This window comes from Gopherus evgoodei, chromosome 7 (assembly GCF_007399415.2).
Source record: "Gopherus evgoodei ecotype Sinaloan lineage chromosome 7, rGopEvg1_v1.p, whole genome shotgun sequence".
Classification (NCBI taxonomy): Eukaryota; Metazoa; Chordata; order Testudines; family Testudinidae; genus Gopherus; species Gopherus evgoodei.
The window spans coordinates 102369685-102385965 of NC_044328.1; the positions used below are offsets into that span (position 1 = coordinate 102369685).

Here is a 16281-nt window from a genome sequence, read left to right on the forward strand (position 1 = left end):
ACGTCTGCATTGGGCATTACATTGTCAATTATTCATCCTTAAAGCTTCTCCATATCCGGTTTCTTTTTCTAAGCCAAGCCCAAATGCAAGGATATCACAGGGAAATGAGTATTGCTGTCTATCCAACACTGCACTTTGTCTGAACTCTATCATCACTCTTGAGTGATGTACCTCTGCGAGTGCTGCTCTACAGCTATCCTCTCAAGTGCATTGAAGATGAAGCCTCAGAGTCCTCACAAACATTCCCATTATTCCTCACCGTGGTACTTTTTGACATGGCACAGAAAATCCTTTCAGCATAAAAATTGCTCACAGCAGACAAGAAGAAGGTATAAGCAGTACCCTAGCGAAAAGATGCACAAAAAGACCTGTCCTCCCCTGTGGTTATCTTAAATAAATAGAACAAGACATCCAAACTATCGAGTTACATTGAAAGGTCTTTATGACCTCTGCCCTGCCCATCTTACATTGTTTAGATAGCCTGCATGGCCTTCTGTTATTCCAAGAGGTTTGTGGGTTTTTTTTTTAAAACTCTACCAACCTGGAACCACCTACTTTAGATAAAGCTTTTTTCAGGCTAGTTTCCCCCAACATTCCCCCAACCCTAGGTTTTGTAGGATTGAGAGAGGAAGTCAGTGACAGGCAGCTCCAAGTAACATGCAGATCAGCAATGGAATGCTCACACCTTTTACAGCATGTTCTCCAGGAACACCACAAAGTACAGCTATGCAGGGCAGAAACAAATTCCACACTGAAGTAATGATGTGACCCCGATACGGTTAACTTTGTAAAGGGCATGAGAGACAGGTGTCTTTAGTTTATTAATATATAGACATCTATTCTTCAGTGCTTGCCAGCACCTCCGATATTACTTTCTGTACCGGCAGGATTCAATTATAGCTATATCTTCATTATGTAATGTTCATTTTATGTTCTTAAACATAATTCCCTCTCAATCTGAGTTTAAGTCACTGATGCTAGTTACTCCCTCCCCTGATTTTCACATTATAAACACTCCCACTCCAGAGTCAATATAATTTGTTACAGCAGCATGCTATATCCCTGTCATTCTCCTAAGCAATAGGAAAATATAATTGCAAGTCACTTTAATTAAACATTTCAAACAGCAGAAATGTGAAGGAAAAAAGGAATCCCTCCTTTGTTTTTCCTCTCAAATATGATGGCATCCTTGCATGGTTAATACTGCTGCTTGCAACTAACACATTCTATTTATTCCACATACAAACAAGCAGTGTTTGGGGGTTTCAAAGAGAGTTCATGCATTCTTTACCTTGTTGCAAACATTGCTCTCAGAGAAGAGAAGGTAGCAGCATCTTCTTTTAAAGCCTTCAGCTCATTACGCAGCTTCATCATTGTCTCCGTTACCATAGCTTTCTCATTTTCATACTTGCTTTTTAAGTTGGCAAGGGCTACCTCTGCAGTCTATTGTTTACCAAGAAGAACAAAAATGTAACAGTTAGCTAACCACTTTATGAAGAGTTTCGTTATGAGGTTTTTAATCTCCATTCATACAATGGAGCATTTACTTAGTACTGAAATGTTAAACTTCTAGTCAATTTTTCCTGGACAGATTAAATGAATTGCACATTAGGATATTGGAGACAGAGCACAAAAAGAAGTTTGTTTCCAACCATGAAGCACCATCACAAGGCCGTCAGCCTGAGGATATTTAGCTAGTTGTATATATATTCCCAACACTACTTTGTTGAGTCAAATGCTACAGTAAGTCATATCAACGCCAAAGACACAAAAAGCTAAACAGTATAAATTGAGGATTTAATCTCAATTTGCAAGTTATTGGGACTATAACTACATATAGCTTCTAAACTGCCCCAATTTTCAGAATGGATTATGTTTCTCAAACAGTAATATTACAAACAAGATGAGTACAAGTCTATTTCTGAAATAATGTACTATATAATTATTATTTATCTTAACATCTATGCTTTGAGGTAAATTTGAATTTACATCACTTTAATTTTAGATTAAATTAATGAAGGATTTGTCATTTTATGCCCTAAAAACATCTGATCACAGTTGTTCTAATCCACCCGTGCTACTATGGTTATCAACATGACATAATTCAGTCGCCAAAATTTAAAAATCTCTATTTCTGCTTGTTTTTCTTCCCTTATTCTGCTTTTTTTTACGTTTTTATACCATTCTCATCACCAAGCAGTGTTTGAATTGCGTGTGAGCATGTATAAAATCTTAGAAGGGACATACTTTTTACAATCCCTTTAAAAGGCCAGCAAACATAATTCTTTCAATAGGAAAATAATGTTTACCTTTTATTTTCACTGAATTCAATGATTATCGATCCATTACACTACATATAACCTAATATGTTTTAGGCTGTCACTACTGAAGCTTTGCCAGAATGCTTTGTCAGTGTACTTACTCCTGATCTTCAACAGCCCACTATTCCAGTTCAGAGAAGACGCCAGTAGCGTTACATTATGTAGGAATGTATTCATATATTCCCTGGGCACTAGACTGAAGCCACTTTCCATTTCTCTTGTCATCTCAGCTAAACTGGAACTCTTGAAATGCAAAAGTATGTCAAGGTTTTGACTCTCTGCACTGCTTGGCATCACAAAACTTCAGCCCTTAGACTATGTACATGGAGTGAAATCCAGGCCTCACTGATGAATGGGAGTTTTGTCACTGACTTGAATGGAGCCAGGATCTCACCCATGACTGCAGTGTCTAACACATGTGGCAAATGGCAACAAGGGTCATTCTAGCCAAGTTTTCTTTAATGCTTTTGCTTATGATGTAGCTGTGTAAAACCCTGGATTTCATCTCTGCAAAACCTGCTCACCTGTTTGTTGGCCTTTAGCACAGTTCTCAGGGTTGCTATCTGTTCTCTCTTGGTGCTTAGCAGGGACTTCAGCTTCAGGATTTCCTCCATGAAAGCTTCCTTGTCTTTGTCCACTACCGGCCCAAGTTCTTGGGTGGCAACACGCTGCCTGGACAACTCGGTTGTTCTGTCCACCGCAGCTTGTAGGTGTTTGATCTGATCGCGAATTATAGCAATCAAGTTGTAAATGTTCATAGGTTCCTTCCGAGGATCTGACACAGGAGATGGGAGGGATGACACTGGAGATGGACTACTGTCTCCACTTCCATTCTCTGCTTTTCCTAGGTCTATCGATAGCAACCCTTTAGAGAGCAGGATCGGAGACCTTCGACCTTTACCCTCTGGGCTGCTGCGTCCTCCTTTACCCTCTTTGTAATAATCCAGCATCACCCTGTTTGGAGTTTCATTGTTGCACATGCAGACGTGGTGATACAAATTGGCCAACTCCTCACTAAATGTGACTAGTTCATCTTGGGCTACACTGAGACTGCCCTGTGTTTCTCCAGCAACGTCGCTTACTTTCTTCAGCTCCTTCTCCAGTCTGGCTACCTGTTCTCTATCTTGCCTATTAGATTTTTCTAACAAGGTGATCTTTTCAGTAAGAGCCTGGCTTTCAGTCTCATATCTGTTCTTCTCCTCCTCATATTTAGACTCACACTCTTCATATTTGCCCTTAAGGACTTTAAGCTCTTCTTTTAGGTCACCAATCTCTGCCACAGCCACTTTGTACTTGCATTCTAGGATCTCTGGCCCATTGATGTCAACTTCGTAATAATCTCCATCTTCATGGCTGTCACGTTCCTTCTCATTGTCAAGAGCAGACTGACGTTCCTTGCTGACTTGGAGTTTTTTCATTGCATTAAGGTTCTCTGTGAGCCTGCCAACTTTCTCATGCTGCTCTGAAAGGGCTCCCCGGGTGTTCTCCAGCTGTTTCTGAGACTCTTGGAGTGTAGATAACAAATTAACTTTTTCTCTTTCCATCTGAAATACATAAAGTCAGACATTCATTCTCTGGAAGCAAATATTTGTGAAGCTTTATTCTGTACAATCATATGAGAAAATGGTCAACAGTCAATAAAAGGTCAGACAACTGCAGAAACTCAGTCCCTTACGCTCTGTGGAAAAGGCAACTCCACTTACATTAAACTCAGTCTCAAAACCTCTTGGCACCATTACTAATTTGCATCAGAGGGTGGTTCTTATATCCATTAAGGATTTTCAAACAAAAACACTCTTTCCTGTTTTGCCTTCCCCTTCCACAGTTTGGATCCCTTAGTAAAACCATTATCCGTTCAGCCAAAGTTGAGCTGAAACTGGTGTTGTCCTGTAAAGTGCCTAAGAAACAACTGGGCATTGTAAAAATAATAAATAACAATAAAAATGTGAAGACAGTCAATAGTGGCAGTTTGACACAGCTCTATCACCCCCAGATTAGCCCTGCTAGCAGCAGAAAAAGATAAGACATCAAACTATTGTCACCCCACAGTGCAGCACAGGGCACTAAACCTTCATGGAATTCTTGAACTGGTCAAAACTAGTCTTGTGTTTTTCTATAAAACAAAATTCTAAATCAAATTTTTTGAATTTTGTTTATTTTGGTGGAAAAAAATCATGGGAGGGGAAGTTAAATGACACATAGTGGTGGACCCCCCTCAAGTCTCACTCAATCTTCTTTTCCGGTGACGAAAGTACAAAAGTGCTACTTTCTTCCATTTAAGTTAAAAAGTGAAAATTTAACTTCCCTTCAATTTTTTATATATTTTCTTTCCCCCACTTTCTGGGGTATTACTATTTTTTTTTAAGTGGGCATTTTCTCACAATTCTGAAACAATTTAGGGATTTTCCCAGATAAATCTCAATTTGAAAAATGAAAATTTTTGTCAAAACCAACATTCTCCCAAGCCTCCACCCCACATGTTTTTATTAAATCCCATTTTTACATCAGAAAATTTTCAGCAAGCTCTAGCCAACTCATGAGTGGCTTGTTTTATATTCTTCAACACTGGGTGGCTGGCTTATAATATAGAAAAGACAAATGACAATTCATGGCATAGACTCTTAAGCAAATTAAAATGGATTTCATTTTCATTAGACAGGAATTATAGTACATTTAAATATAAAAGTACATTATGACAGGTGAAAAAGCTCAAGTTTTAGTATTTACAGGAGACCCATCAGACTGTGGGAAACTGAATGAAAAAGATCGTTCAGGAAGACTGGGTTACCACACAGTAATCTCAGACTGTTAGTGTAACAGAGATTTATTATCCAGGATCTTGACATTTACCTGCACAAGTTGTTGTTTCAACTTCTGGATTTCTGATATATTTAGCTCGCTCAGAAGATCTGAGACCAGGCTTGGGGCTGGAGGGAAGCTATCATTTTTCTTGGGAGTGGATGTATTATTCTTGCCATTGCTAATTTTGCTGAGGCAGTTCTGTTCAAAGCCATTCATGATTTCATCGTTATTGGGCTCTGTGGTTTCATCGCTGAACTTCAGTCCATCCAAAGAGATGTTCAGGTGGCTGGTGTACATAGAGTCATTGATGTTCATGTAATGAGAAAGCTCCTTACGAAGGTTGTTCTTCTGCTCACGCTCGGTCTTCAGGGTCTCTAAGGCCTCCTCAAGTTGGCGTTCTGAGATCTCTTTCAACCGTATAGCATCTTCCAGCTGGCTGTTGAGAAATTCTGTTTCCTCTTCAAGCCTTTTGATTTCATGTTTTAGGCCTTCAAACTCCACCTAGAGAGCATAGGATAAAACACTATCACTAAAATGCCTGACTGTAAGAGCTCACAAAGCTTTTTCAGAACACTTCACTGATGTATATTTTATTTAGTTAACTGTGGTGGAGGGGGAATAATTTTTAGATTCTGGACTCTAGTTCCTGCACCACGACTATAGACATCATACCTTTAATCTACCTTTGAGACTGCATGCAATAAACATTTTCGGAGCAAACTGTTAAATGATGTTGATCTACTCCAAATTAATTAGAATAATTACGATTTGCACCATGTTGTAAAGAGGCAGCACCCAACTGTTTCCCCTAGCATATAATCCCAACTATCTGTTTGATCAGTAAATCCATGTGCCAAATTTCACACACACTCAACCCTCAACATATTTAAAACCAAAGATTTAAAAGCTGTGAGCCTGATTCACTATGTGTAACTCCATTGAAATGGCCTGTTTAAAATTGTTGTGATGCAGTGATGAAGGACTCTGTAATTCTAAATGTATGCAAAATGCCTTATTACTAAGCACAGACTAGGACGTCTTCAAATCAAACCTATACTGACAATACAATATGAAATCTGACTGTATTACCACAGTTTGCTCTTCTGCACGATGAGAAAACTATCTGTTGAGCATTGGTTTTGTAACCTTAATTAATGTTTGTTCAGCTCTTTGGATTCCTTGGAAGAGAAAAGAGTGGCAGAAGTGCAAAGTACTGTATTATCTTATTTATTTTTGTCAGTGAGGAAAAAGGGATTTTTAAACGGTAATATTCTCCCAGTGCGATATAGCTGAACCAGAACTGACTCATGACTTAAGACATGCACCCTTTGTGTTAATTCTGCTTTGCAAATGAAGATCTGGAAAACCTGAGGGTTTCTTTTGGTTGTCTCAATAGATTAATTAAAAACTAATAACATTCAGTGGATGGGATTATGGGATGGAGAGAGGCAAAAAAAAATCCAAATGTCATTAATAGAAAATTACTTACTTTAGTTCTAAATATACCCACCAAACTGGTACATTTAGGACGTAATTCACATTATTAAAGGATCCAGGACACAAAATGATAACCAGCAATTGCCGGAAACTGCCATCTATCAAACACTGCCTGACAAAGTTGGCTGAGGCTCAAAGTCAGCATTAGTGAGTTTAATTGGCTTTGGGTGTAAAGATTTAAATAGCTAGGCAATTTCACTTGCTTCCCTCTACAGGGCCAAAGTGAAATCCTGCTGGCCAGAGGGCAAAAAAGAAAAACAAGAAGAGAGGACAACATTGTTCTGGTTTCAGACTAGCAGCTGTGTTAGTCTGTATCCGCAAAAAGAACAGGAGTACTTGTGGCACCTTACAGACTAACTGCATGCATCCAATGCAGTGGGTTTCAGCCCACGAAAGCTTATGCTCAAATAAATGTATTTGTCTCTAAGGTGCTACAAGTACTCCTGTTCTTTTTATTGTTTGTTCTGTTTCCCAGTTATTTTCTTGAGGACCTACTATGGCTGCAAATGCAGTGTGTACAAATAGGCCAGTTCCTCAGCTGAAGATTCTCCAGTCTCCCTTACCAATGTATTCAGTGAGGGGGAAACTCATAAGTAAGTGTGCTTTGTAGTAGTTGGAATTCATTTGCCTCAATCAAACCGTGTCTCCTCAATGTGTGATGTTCGGGGGACAGTCCTGGCCCGCCCTCAACTCCCCCTACATGCTGGCCTATTTGGAGCTGACATAGAGTTCTCGTCTAAGCACACAGGTGGTGTGGAGGCCCAGTTGTATGGCCAGTCCACCCCAAAGAGCTTGTGCAGATCCTGCTGCATCCCAGGATGAATTTCACCTTGACATGTTTAGAGGTGCACATAACACCTCACAACAACTAGTTGTGAAAGTGCCTTCTACTGAACAGTCCCTTGGGGGGACGGGAGGGGAAAGAAATTAAAATGAAGGTTAAAAACAAATCCCAGTAAGTTTTAATTTCATGTTTTCTATATTCTAAGGCAGGCACAGCTACATTTTTTCCCCCCAAGTGCTTCTTAACTCAGCAACATTGCAGTATTTTCTGAAGCTTCCCAAACTACGATGCTGTATGCAGGTTTATAAAATTAAATTGACAGGATCTGGGGGGCTGGGAGGGGGAGAGAGAATGATTAGACATCAGTAGGTAACTATTTCATTTGTATACAGCTGAGACACACAATACAAACAATTCTGATCTAACTACTGTCAGAAATAGTAACACAAGAAAATTCTAAACTCATTACAAATATGTAATTACCTTTCCTGAGAATCTGCAGATGATTAGAACTGTACAATAAAATATTACTTCGTTTTGCAGTATGTGCATCACACAAGTGTCTGACAATGCAGAGCAATTATGGCAGTGTTCAAAGTATTAAAATGGGGAGTCAGAGAAGACAGAACATTAAGAGAGCAACAGAAGTAGCAAGCACCAACATGAAGAACTGTCCAAAAAATATATTAATTACAGGTGAGACTGGCTGACATATTTTAAAAGGGGATGAAGAATCAGTGATGCAAGGAGACAACTCCTAATAGCTGATGTAGCAGGGGATCAGGCTCCAACAGAGGAAAAGAGGGAATGAGAGGACTTAAGGGAGACCAACAAAGAACTAGAAAAAGGGAATGACCAAGTGGGGGTATAGGCAGAGAAGAGATGAAGGTACTGTCAAGAAGAACTTTCAGTACAAGAGGATTGATTTTGCAGTGGACAGAAAGCCAGAAGTGACCTTTTGAGGGTAGGGAGATGTGGCTGCACATGTGCTAACAGGCACGGAGGCAGGTTTTAGCATGATGAGCACACAGGAGCAGCCTGGAGCCATGCTGATGATTTCCATACTTGCCTGGTTTTGCTTGAGGACAGACACTTGTTTCTGAAGGCAGATGTTCTCCTCCTCGAGTTCAGTGTAGTCTTGCAGCAAACGAGCTTCTCTGAATTTATATTCCTTGATGTCATCTCGCAAGCGGGCTCTCTGGGTCTCCACATTCTGATTGAGCTGCGAAAGAAGCACCAAAAATGTGTGTCTATATTAACTATCACTATATGAACAACAATACTTCAATTTTAAATTAAACTATGCATACATCCTCGTTATTTAATGAGACTAACCTGAACCTAATTTTTTTCATTCTGAGCTGAAGCCTCAGGGAATTAAGTACTTTACACAATAATTAATGATGACATACGTCCTTATGTTACGGGGGACTACCTCTCCCTCATGTGAAGTAACATAACAGAGAAAGCAATACTATGGGCTTGCCTACACTACCGCGCGGGGGCGATCTAAGATATGTAATTTCAGCTATGTGAACAGTATCGCTGAAGTCGACGTACTTACATCTATTTACCATGGTATCTTCACTGTGGTAGGTCGACAGCTGACGCTCTCCTGTCGACTCCACTTATGCTCCTCGTTCTGGTGGAGTGCCAGAGTTGACGGGAGAGCGCTCAGTGGTCGATTTATCACCTCTATACTAGATGCGATAAAGCAACCCCCCACTAGATCAATTGCTGCCTGCCGTTCCAGTGGATAGTGTAGACAAGCCTTAATAGAAGAACTCTCACTCATAGGCTGTGAGCAACGGGGCAAAATCTTCGTGCTTGGGACTCTAATGTTACTCACCTCAATCCATCTTTAGGCATTTAAATGAAAAGGGCTTGTTAAGAGGGTAAATACAGATTGAGGTGTTTAGATTTAGGGAACCCACATTTGAATACTGGGCCTCATTGCTTATGCCCCCACCAGAACTTTAGCCCATCCCCAGTGCTGACAATGCAGTGCTGTAATTTGGGGATACGGCATGGTTAGAATTAGGAGAGGTGCATCCTTTGGATGAGACATGGAACTGAAGATCTGCACAGCTCTGATGAACACCAATGTGTCAATCAAGAAGACTAAGACAGTCTGGTGAGTTGGCCAATATTCCCTCTCTCGGTAATAGCCCAAGATTGTACAAGACATTGCTGAGCAAATCCACAGTCACCACAACCATCCAACTCATCCCTGGAAAGCACTTCGGGATATACAAGTACAAAAACCAATATAATGACCCAAGTTATAGTCACATGACATATATATGCAGACACTCAAATAAATGTTGAGCTAGCACAAATTCCATTTGTTCAGATGTCTTACTCTACTTCGCCAGATTTTTTTCCCCCCACACAATATTTTTTCCTTTAAGCTACACTGAACTATAACAGTGAAAAATATACTTTAAATGTTAGCAAAAATATTTTCAGAGGAAAAAGTTTAAAAAAAATTCAGCCATAAAAGAGCAGCCAAGTATTTTGCAGCTGTACACTTGATAAGAGTGAAGATAATAGCTTTTCAAACAATTACAAAAAAGCTAAAAATAAAAGGAGAGGGGTTGTGTATTATTAATTCAACAGCTTAGGCTATTGCATCTTGTTTCTGCTATCCTCAATCCAACAGCCTAGCCAAAATACAACAAAAGTGCCTCATTCTTTCTAAAGAAAACTAGTAAAGACAGCTACTTTGGATTCTTTTAGCATAATGTTATACTACTGGTTGTTGGACACCAGATCAACACTGCTTGCAAATTCATCAAAACAGTGTGTGCAAATCAGCAGCCTCTTCAACCGAGATGCATAGCACAGATGTCAAATAGGCATTTACCGAAAGACAACACACAGAAAATGGATGTATTGCAGGAGGGATGCCAGGAGCAGAGTCTGTTGTGTTTTCAGGACATATGTGGAGTTGAGTTACCTGGAACTACAAACCCAATAAAGTTAACATGAGCTCCCTCCCACCTCAGGTAGAGATTCAACTGTGTAAATTAGTCTATTTACTTTTAGCAGACAAGAAAAAACAGTATCCCTAGCACAGTGGGAGGCTAAATTAAAATAGCCTGTTTTAGCCGATTGCTAAAACCAGCACTAAAATGCAATCAACAATGCAAATGAGAGGTCATTCGATTCATGTGCATTTTTCTCTGAGTTCATGGTTTTGGTGCAAAATTGAAATTTGGGCTTGGGCTCAACCGACATATTCAGGAAATGTCTAACAAACCTTAGTTGAGTAAAATTCATAGTTGTACTGAAAACCCCCAAATCAGGAAAATCTGCATAGTTTTGAATCTAAAGTTGCAAGTAGCCCAGTTAATATTTTGTGCTTTTGTAATGCCTTTTGTAAGAGATCCTAAAAGCACTTTGCAAACATTAATGAATCAACCTTCACAACACTTTTGCAGGTAATATTTCCCCCCATTTTACAAAGGGGTACTGGTTAGAACAGACACACACCCAAGCCGTTGTGAAGCAGAGGGGCATTTAAAATATAGTATTCTAAAGAGCCAAAAGTTATAGGCAGGCATGAAAACATGTCAGAACTCCCTCCCCTGCTCAACTGCCAGATCCCAGCAGGAAAGAAGAATCTGCAGCCAAATAATTCAAGCAATTAAAAATCTAAAATCCTAAAAGTTCTCCTGGGTCAGACTCATCTCTAGGTCAGATTCATCTCCAAGTTTATATCTAATTACGAGCCTGTTCTTGTAATCTTTACCCAGGTGAAGTCCCTCTGAAGTCAATGGTACCTCTCATGTGAGTGAACTACTCTCCCCCACCATCAAACTATTCTCAAAATAAGATACTCCGAAGTGTGTTCATTTTATTTGAAAAATAAGGTGGCACTCCTCTTCAGTACTCTAATTACCCCACCTCTCACAGGAGTTTAAACCAAGTTGTATGTGTGGAGTAGAGGTGGACTTCACATTCACAGTTAGTAATCGGACAAATTTAGTTTCTTTTGCTGTGTGAGTTTTTCTGTGACAGGCTATAATTTTTTTAAGCTAAATTGCTACTTGCAATGGTTGGGTGAATCATCCACATAAACAAAATTTCAGCAAACTTTATGGATTGTTCATGAAGCCCACTAATAGCATACAGGCCATGTCTACATCTAAAATTTTGCAGCGCTGGTTGTTACAGCTGTATTAGTACAGCTGTATAGGGCCAGCGCTGCAGAGTGGCCACACTTACAGCAACCAGCGCTGCAAGTGGTGTTAGATGTGGCCACACTGCAGCGCTGTTGGGCGGCTTCAAGGGGGGTTCGGGGAACGCGAGAGCAAACCGGGAAAGGAGACCAGCTTCGCCGCGGTTTGCTCTCGCGTTCCCCGAACCACCCTGCAAACCGCAGGGAAGGAGACCTGCTTGCTCGGGGGTTCGGGGAACACGAGAGCAAACTGGGAAAGGAGACCAGCTTCGCCGCGGTTTGCTCTCGCGTTCCCCGAACCACCCTGCAAACCGCAGGGAAGGAGACCTGCTTGCTCGGGGGTTCTGGGAACGAGAGAGCAAACCAGGAAAGGAGACCAGCTTCGCCGCGGTTTGCTCTCGCGTTCCCCGAACCACCCTGCAAACCGCAGGGAAGGAGACCTGCTTGCTCGGGGGTTCTGGGAACGAGAGAGCAAACCGGGAAAGGAGACCAGCTTCGCCGCGGTTTGCTCTCGCGTTCCCCGAACCACCCTGCAAACCGCAGGGAAGGAGACCTGCTTGCTCGGGGGTTCGGGGAACGAGAGAGCAAACCGGGAAAGGAGACCAGCTTCGCCGCGGTTTGCTCTCGCGTTCCCCAAACCCCCCTGCAAACCGGGGAAGGAGACCTGCTTGATTACCAGAGGCTTCCTCGGGTATGCTGGGATACCTGCTTATTCCACGGAGGTCAAGAAAAGCGCTGGTAAGTGTCTATACTTGATTACCAGCGCTGGATCACCAGCGCTGGATCCTCTACACCCGAGACAAAACGGGAGTACGGCCAGCGCTGCAAACAGGGAGTTGCAGCGCTGGTGGTGCCCTGCAGATGTGTACACCTCCTAAGTTGCAGCGCTGTAACTCCCTCACCAGCGCTGCAACTTTCTGATGTAGACAAGCCCTCAGAGTGTTTGACTGGTCACCTTAGTCACATAGCATTGCTTCTGTTCCTTGGTTGGATGACCTAAACTTTGCAAACAGGAGGGCCTGGAGAAAGCATTGGAGTGGTTATTTAAGATTGGGGCAGGGAGCATTTTAAGGAGATTCAGACAGAGCAGCAGATGTAAGCAGGACTAAGAAATCATTTAAAAATCTTTTCCTGTCCTGTTCTTCATAAGAAAGAGCATTGTCTGTGGAGATGTACAAGAAGCCCAGATTTTAAAATAGCTTGCTTCCTTCCTGAGCACGGAAGAAAGATATATAACCCTGATTTACTGGCTGTCTATGGACTGTACATTCCGTTTGTTCCTGTCACACTTACACCAAGCAGCTCTATAAGTTGCTAGTTGCAGAGGTTATAGCTAGGTCCCTGGCTGTCTCATATAGTTGCCCAACTGCCAAGGCTTGGAAATCTGGGGTCTGCTGTTTATTTCCCCCGTTCCATATATAAAACACTGTATTATATCCACCAAGTGCATGAAGCGAATCCATCCTGGTCTCCATCCCAAAGGAAATTACACTGCACATGTTCACACAATTAATGGCTGTGGCAAATGATTGCTTACAGTACAGAAGACAACCTAGTGTTATGTGCCTATCAGCATGCAAGAGCTCCCTCTCCTACTAAACTAAGAAATCTTTTGTGTAGCAGAGAATATTCCTATCTCATTCTACACAGCAGAGGATATTTATCAAATTGAATATATCCTAAAATGGATCTGTTCATTCAAAAGCACACAGACCTTTTCTCTGACCTGTGTATCAACCCACCCGTTAGAATATTTGTCAGTGGAATTTCTTCCTCTTCATTTCCCCCTCGATAAGTTGCTGCAGGGATCCTCATCTTACAGCACAGATATTAGTTAGAGCTATTAGAAACAGTAGATATTTTCTTGGCAACAAACTAGGCAGGCCAATTCCACATTATCCCTTTTATGCCAGGCTACAATTGTTTTACTTGGTGAACCTAGAGGCCTATTCCCCATCACTGACACCAATTTCTCTATCTGCATACAAGATAAACTGGAAAAATATTAAATTCAAATAGACTTTTACTTTTATTTTCCTTTATGTGGGAGACAAATGGCACTAAACACTAGGGAATAACCTCTCTAATTTAGAGGAAAACAGCCACACAGTGAGGGCAAATTTGTGGCCCTACTGAAGTCAATGGGATTAGAAACAAAGAAAACATGTAATTCCGAACTTTACAAACAGGTGAATCTCTTTTCTGTTTCTCTTAGGGTATGTCTTCACTGCAGAGTTAACTTGGGTGATAGACACCTGGGTCTGAGCACTCAGGTTAGCCTAGTCTGGGTATGAGTCACTGCAGAGCCATATCCCAGTTACCGTGACATCATTGGTGCCGTGCTCACCCCTCTGTGTGGCTAGGACTTCTGGGGAAATCTCCCATGGTTCTTTGGGCCACAGTAAGCTAAGCTGCTCTAGGATTCTTTCCTAGTGAATTGAGGGAGAACTAGTTTGTCCTTGAGGGCACACGGGTGGAATTGTGGGAAGATATTGCAGGACCATCAGTTCCAGTTCTCGAGTGATTTAGTCTGTATCCTTCCTGCAAAGAAAGTGATCACCAACCTGAGTGAAAGTGGCACCCAGGGTTTAGCTTACAGCCCAGCTGGGCCAGCTGAACTGGATTGAAATACCACTAAATTTGGCTGAGATGGTTGTGTGTGTGGATCGAAAGGGGGCTGGGGCAACACATAGGAGCCTGAGCTAACTCTATAGTGAAGACATATCCTCAGTGGGTCTGACTTGGGCTCCTAGGGGCTTTGATAATGTCAAGAATAGAGTCAGAAGGTTTACACGGGCAGTTATTTTACAGATATAACTTCAAAGTCACCTATTGATCAGCTTCAACTCAGTTTCTTACGTGTCATCCTTCAAAAATACAACCCTCCTGCACGACAGCACTGGACACAAAGAAAGCAAGCTTTGGTAGATTAATAGTTAAGATGGGGTCAATCAGGCCAGCCTGGAGCTGTTAATTATAGGTTTATACTTAAAACAAGGTAGGAAATAGTTCATTTGAAATTATATCAACATCCAGCTGGGATGGGTTGATGAAACAGGGTGGCTTGCCACTTAACGGCTGGAGGCCTGGGGTCATCCAACCCTGATGACCATGGGAGCTATCTGTGCCACATTAAACCACTCTGATGGGGCTTGATGAAAGGCAGCTGATTCCTCTATAAAGAGCAGCAGGAAGGCGGGGGGGGGGGGACACAAAACAACTGATTGTCTCCTAGGGGAGTGCAAAGAGTACGTGGGGGGCATTTATATAAAAACTTAGAGGCCTTAAAATATCAAAGTTTTTGCTGCAACACATACTAAAAGCATTAGGAAAACGGGGCCCTATTTAAAAGAAAAAAAAAAGCAATATTGCAATTCTTTAAGACTACTGGGAAAGACGAAAGACTTCAGGTTTTTGAATTATCAATGGTGCCCTGTGTTTGACAGCAACAGACTCAGGAACTGAGTCTGCTTTGCCCTAAAACACAAGAAGGGGGAGAGAGGAGAAGCTCACGAAGCTGTGGCAGAGACTGCAGAGACTGAAAAACTGTGCAGGGAATATGCTGCAAGAAAGGCTCTGAGACCAGGTGTATTGCCTCTGCTTAGAAGGCTGGGTGCATCCTGCTCAGGCAGGAGGAAGACCCTGGCACCAGCAGAGTTTGGAAGTCAGAGATGAAGGCTGAGCTCCAGACAGGTAAAGCCTGGAAGAGGTAACTGACTTGGGAACCAGTTATGGGAAGAAAGAATAGGTGATGCGTTGGGGTGGGGGTGGGGAGGAAAGCGACAGGCACGTGGGTCTCATACCTCCCGGAGATTTCTGCCAGACTTGGAGTCAGTCTGAAGGGACGTGCCTGGGAAAGGCACCAGCAGCTAGTGCTCCCACTGAGCCCCACTAGGTGGTGCCCAGAGCAGAGAGGCAGGTGAGAACAGGTTAAAGCAGGTAAAATATAACAAGTGAGTCAAAGTTTGTAAGTCCAAAATGATAGAGATGCAATAATCTGCCAGTTTCCCAAAAGTCTGTCAGGGCTACCCAGAATAACTCTGGGAATCTGTCTTCTTGTTCAATTATTTTACTCTGTTAGAATCCAAACAGTCCAGAGATGAAGGATTTTCCTTTGAATCAGTATTTACAGCTTCTTCTTTGGACAACAAACTGGTAAATGCGTTTACACACACAGTGGCCACTTGCTTTGAATTTAGTATTTCCTGTTACAGACCTTAAGTCCCTTATTGGCATTTCACAAAATTCCTCTGAGTAATTTAGTTACAAACATTTGCATTTGTGCATAACCCTGTAACAGCAAAAAGGGTATACAACTAGTTTTCATGAATTGAACACCTGAATACATTCTCATACTAGCACACATTTTAATGTAGGGTTATCTAAACAAATTATAGGGGTATACGCAATATAAGTGCAATGTAATAGCAGACAAAAAAAAAAGCAACAACAAAACCCAGAGTGTGGCTCAGCCCTCTAATCTTGATTGGCATTACATCCATTTTTGGCTGATGAAAACACAAAAAGGAGTTAACAAAATCAGTGACCTAGAAGGTAAAAAAAAAAAAGAAAAAAAAATCAGCTGTCTGTCACTCCCAGGGTTATCAGGATGTAACCAATTCAGTCTACCTAGCAGGCAAGTTTATAAATATATTCACTGTGTAGGTGCCTGAGAATCCTAATTAGCAAAAATA

At 41.6% G+C, this 16281-nt stretch overlaps 1 protein-coding gene across 2 annotated transcripts in view; it reads right to left on the reverse strand.

Moving 5' to 3' along the window:
• Positions 1-16281, reverse strand: part of BICD2 (BICD cargo adaptor 2) — a 157567-nt gene that overhangs the window by 22351 nt on the left and 118935 nt on the right. For both annotated transcript variants that reach the window (XM_030569360.1, XM_030569359.1), the window contains exons 3-6: positions 8474-8626; positions 5172-5624; positions 2846-3865; positions 1292-1443 (exon numbers count right to left, since the gene is read on the reverse strand). In XM_030569360.1, the coding sequence (XP_030425220.1) occupies positions 1292-1443; positions 2846-3865; positions 5172-5624; positions 8474-8626 (1778 nt within the window). The remainder of the gene's footprint in view (positions 1-1291; positions 1444-2845; positions 3866-5171; positions 5625-8473; positions 8627-16281) is intronic.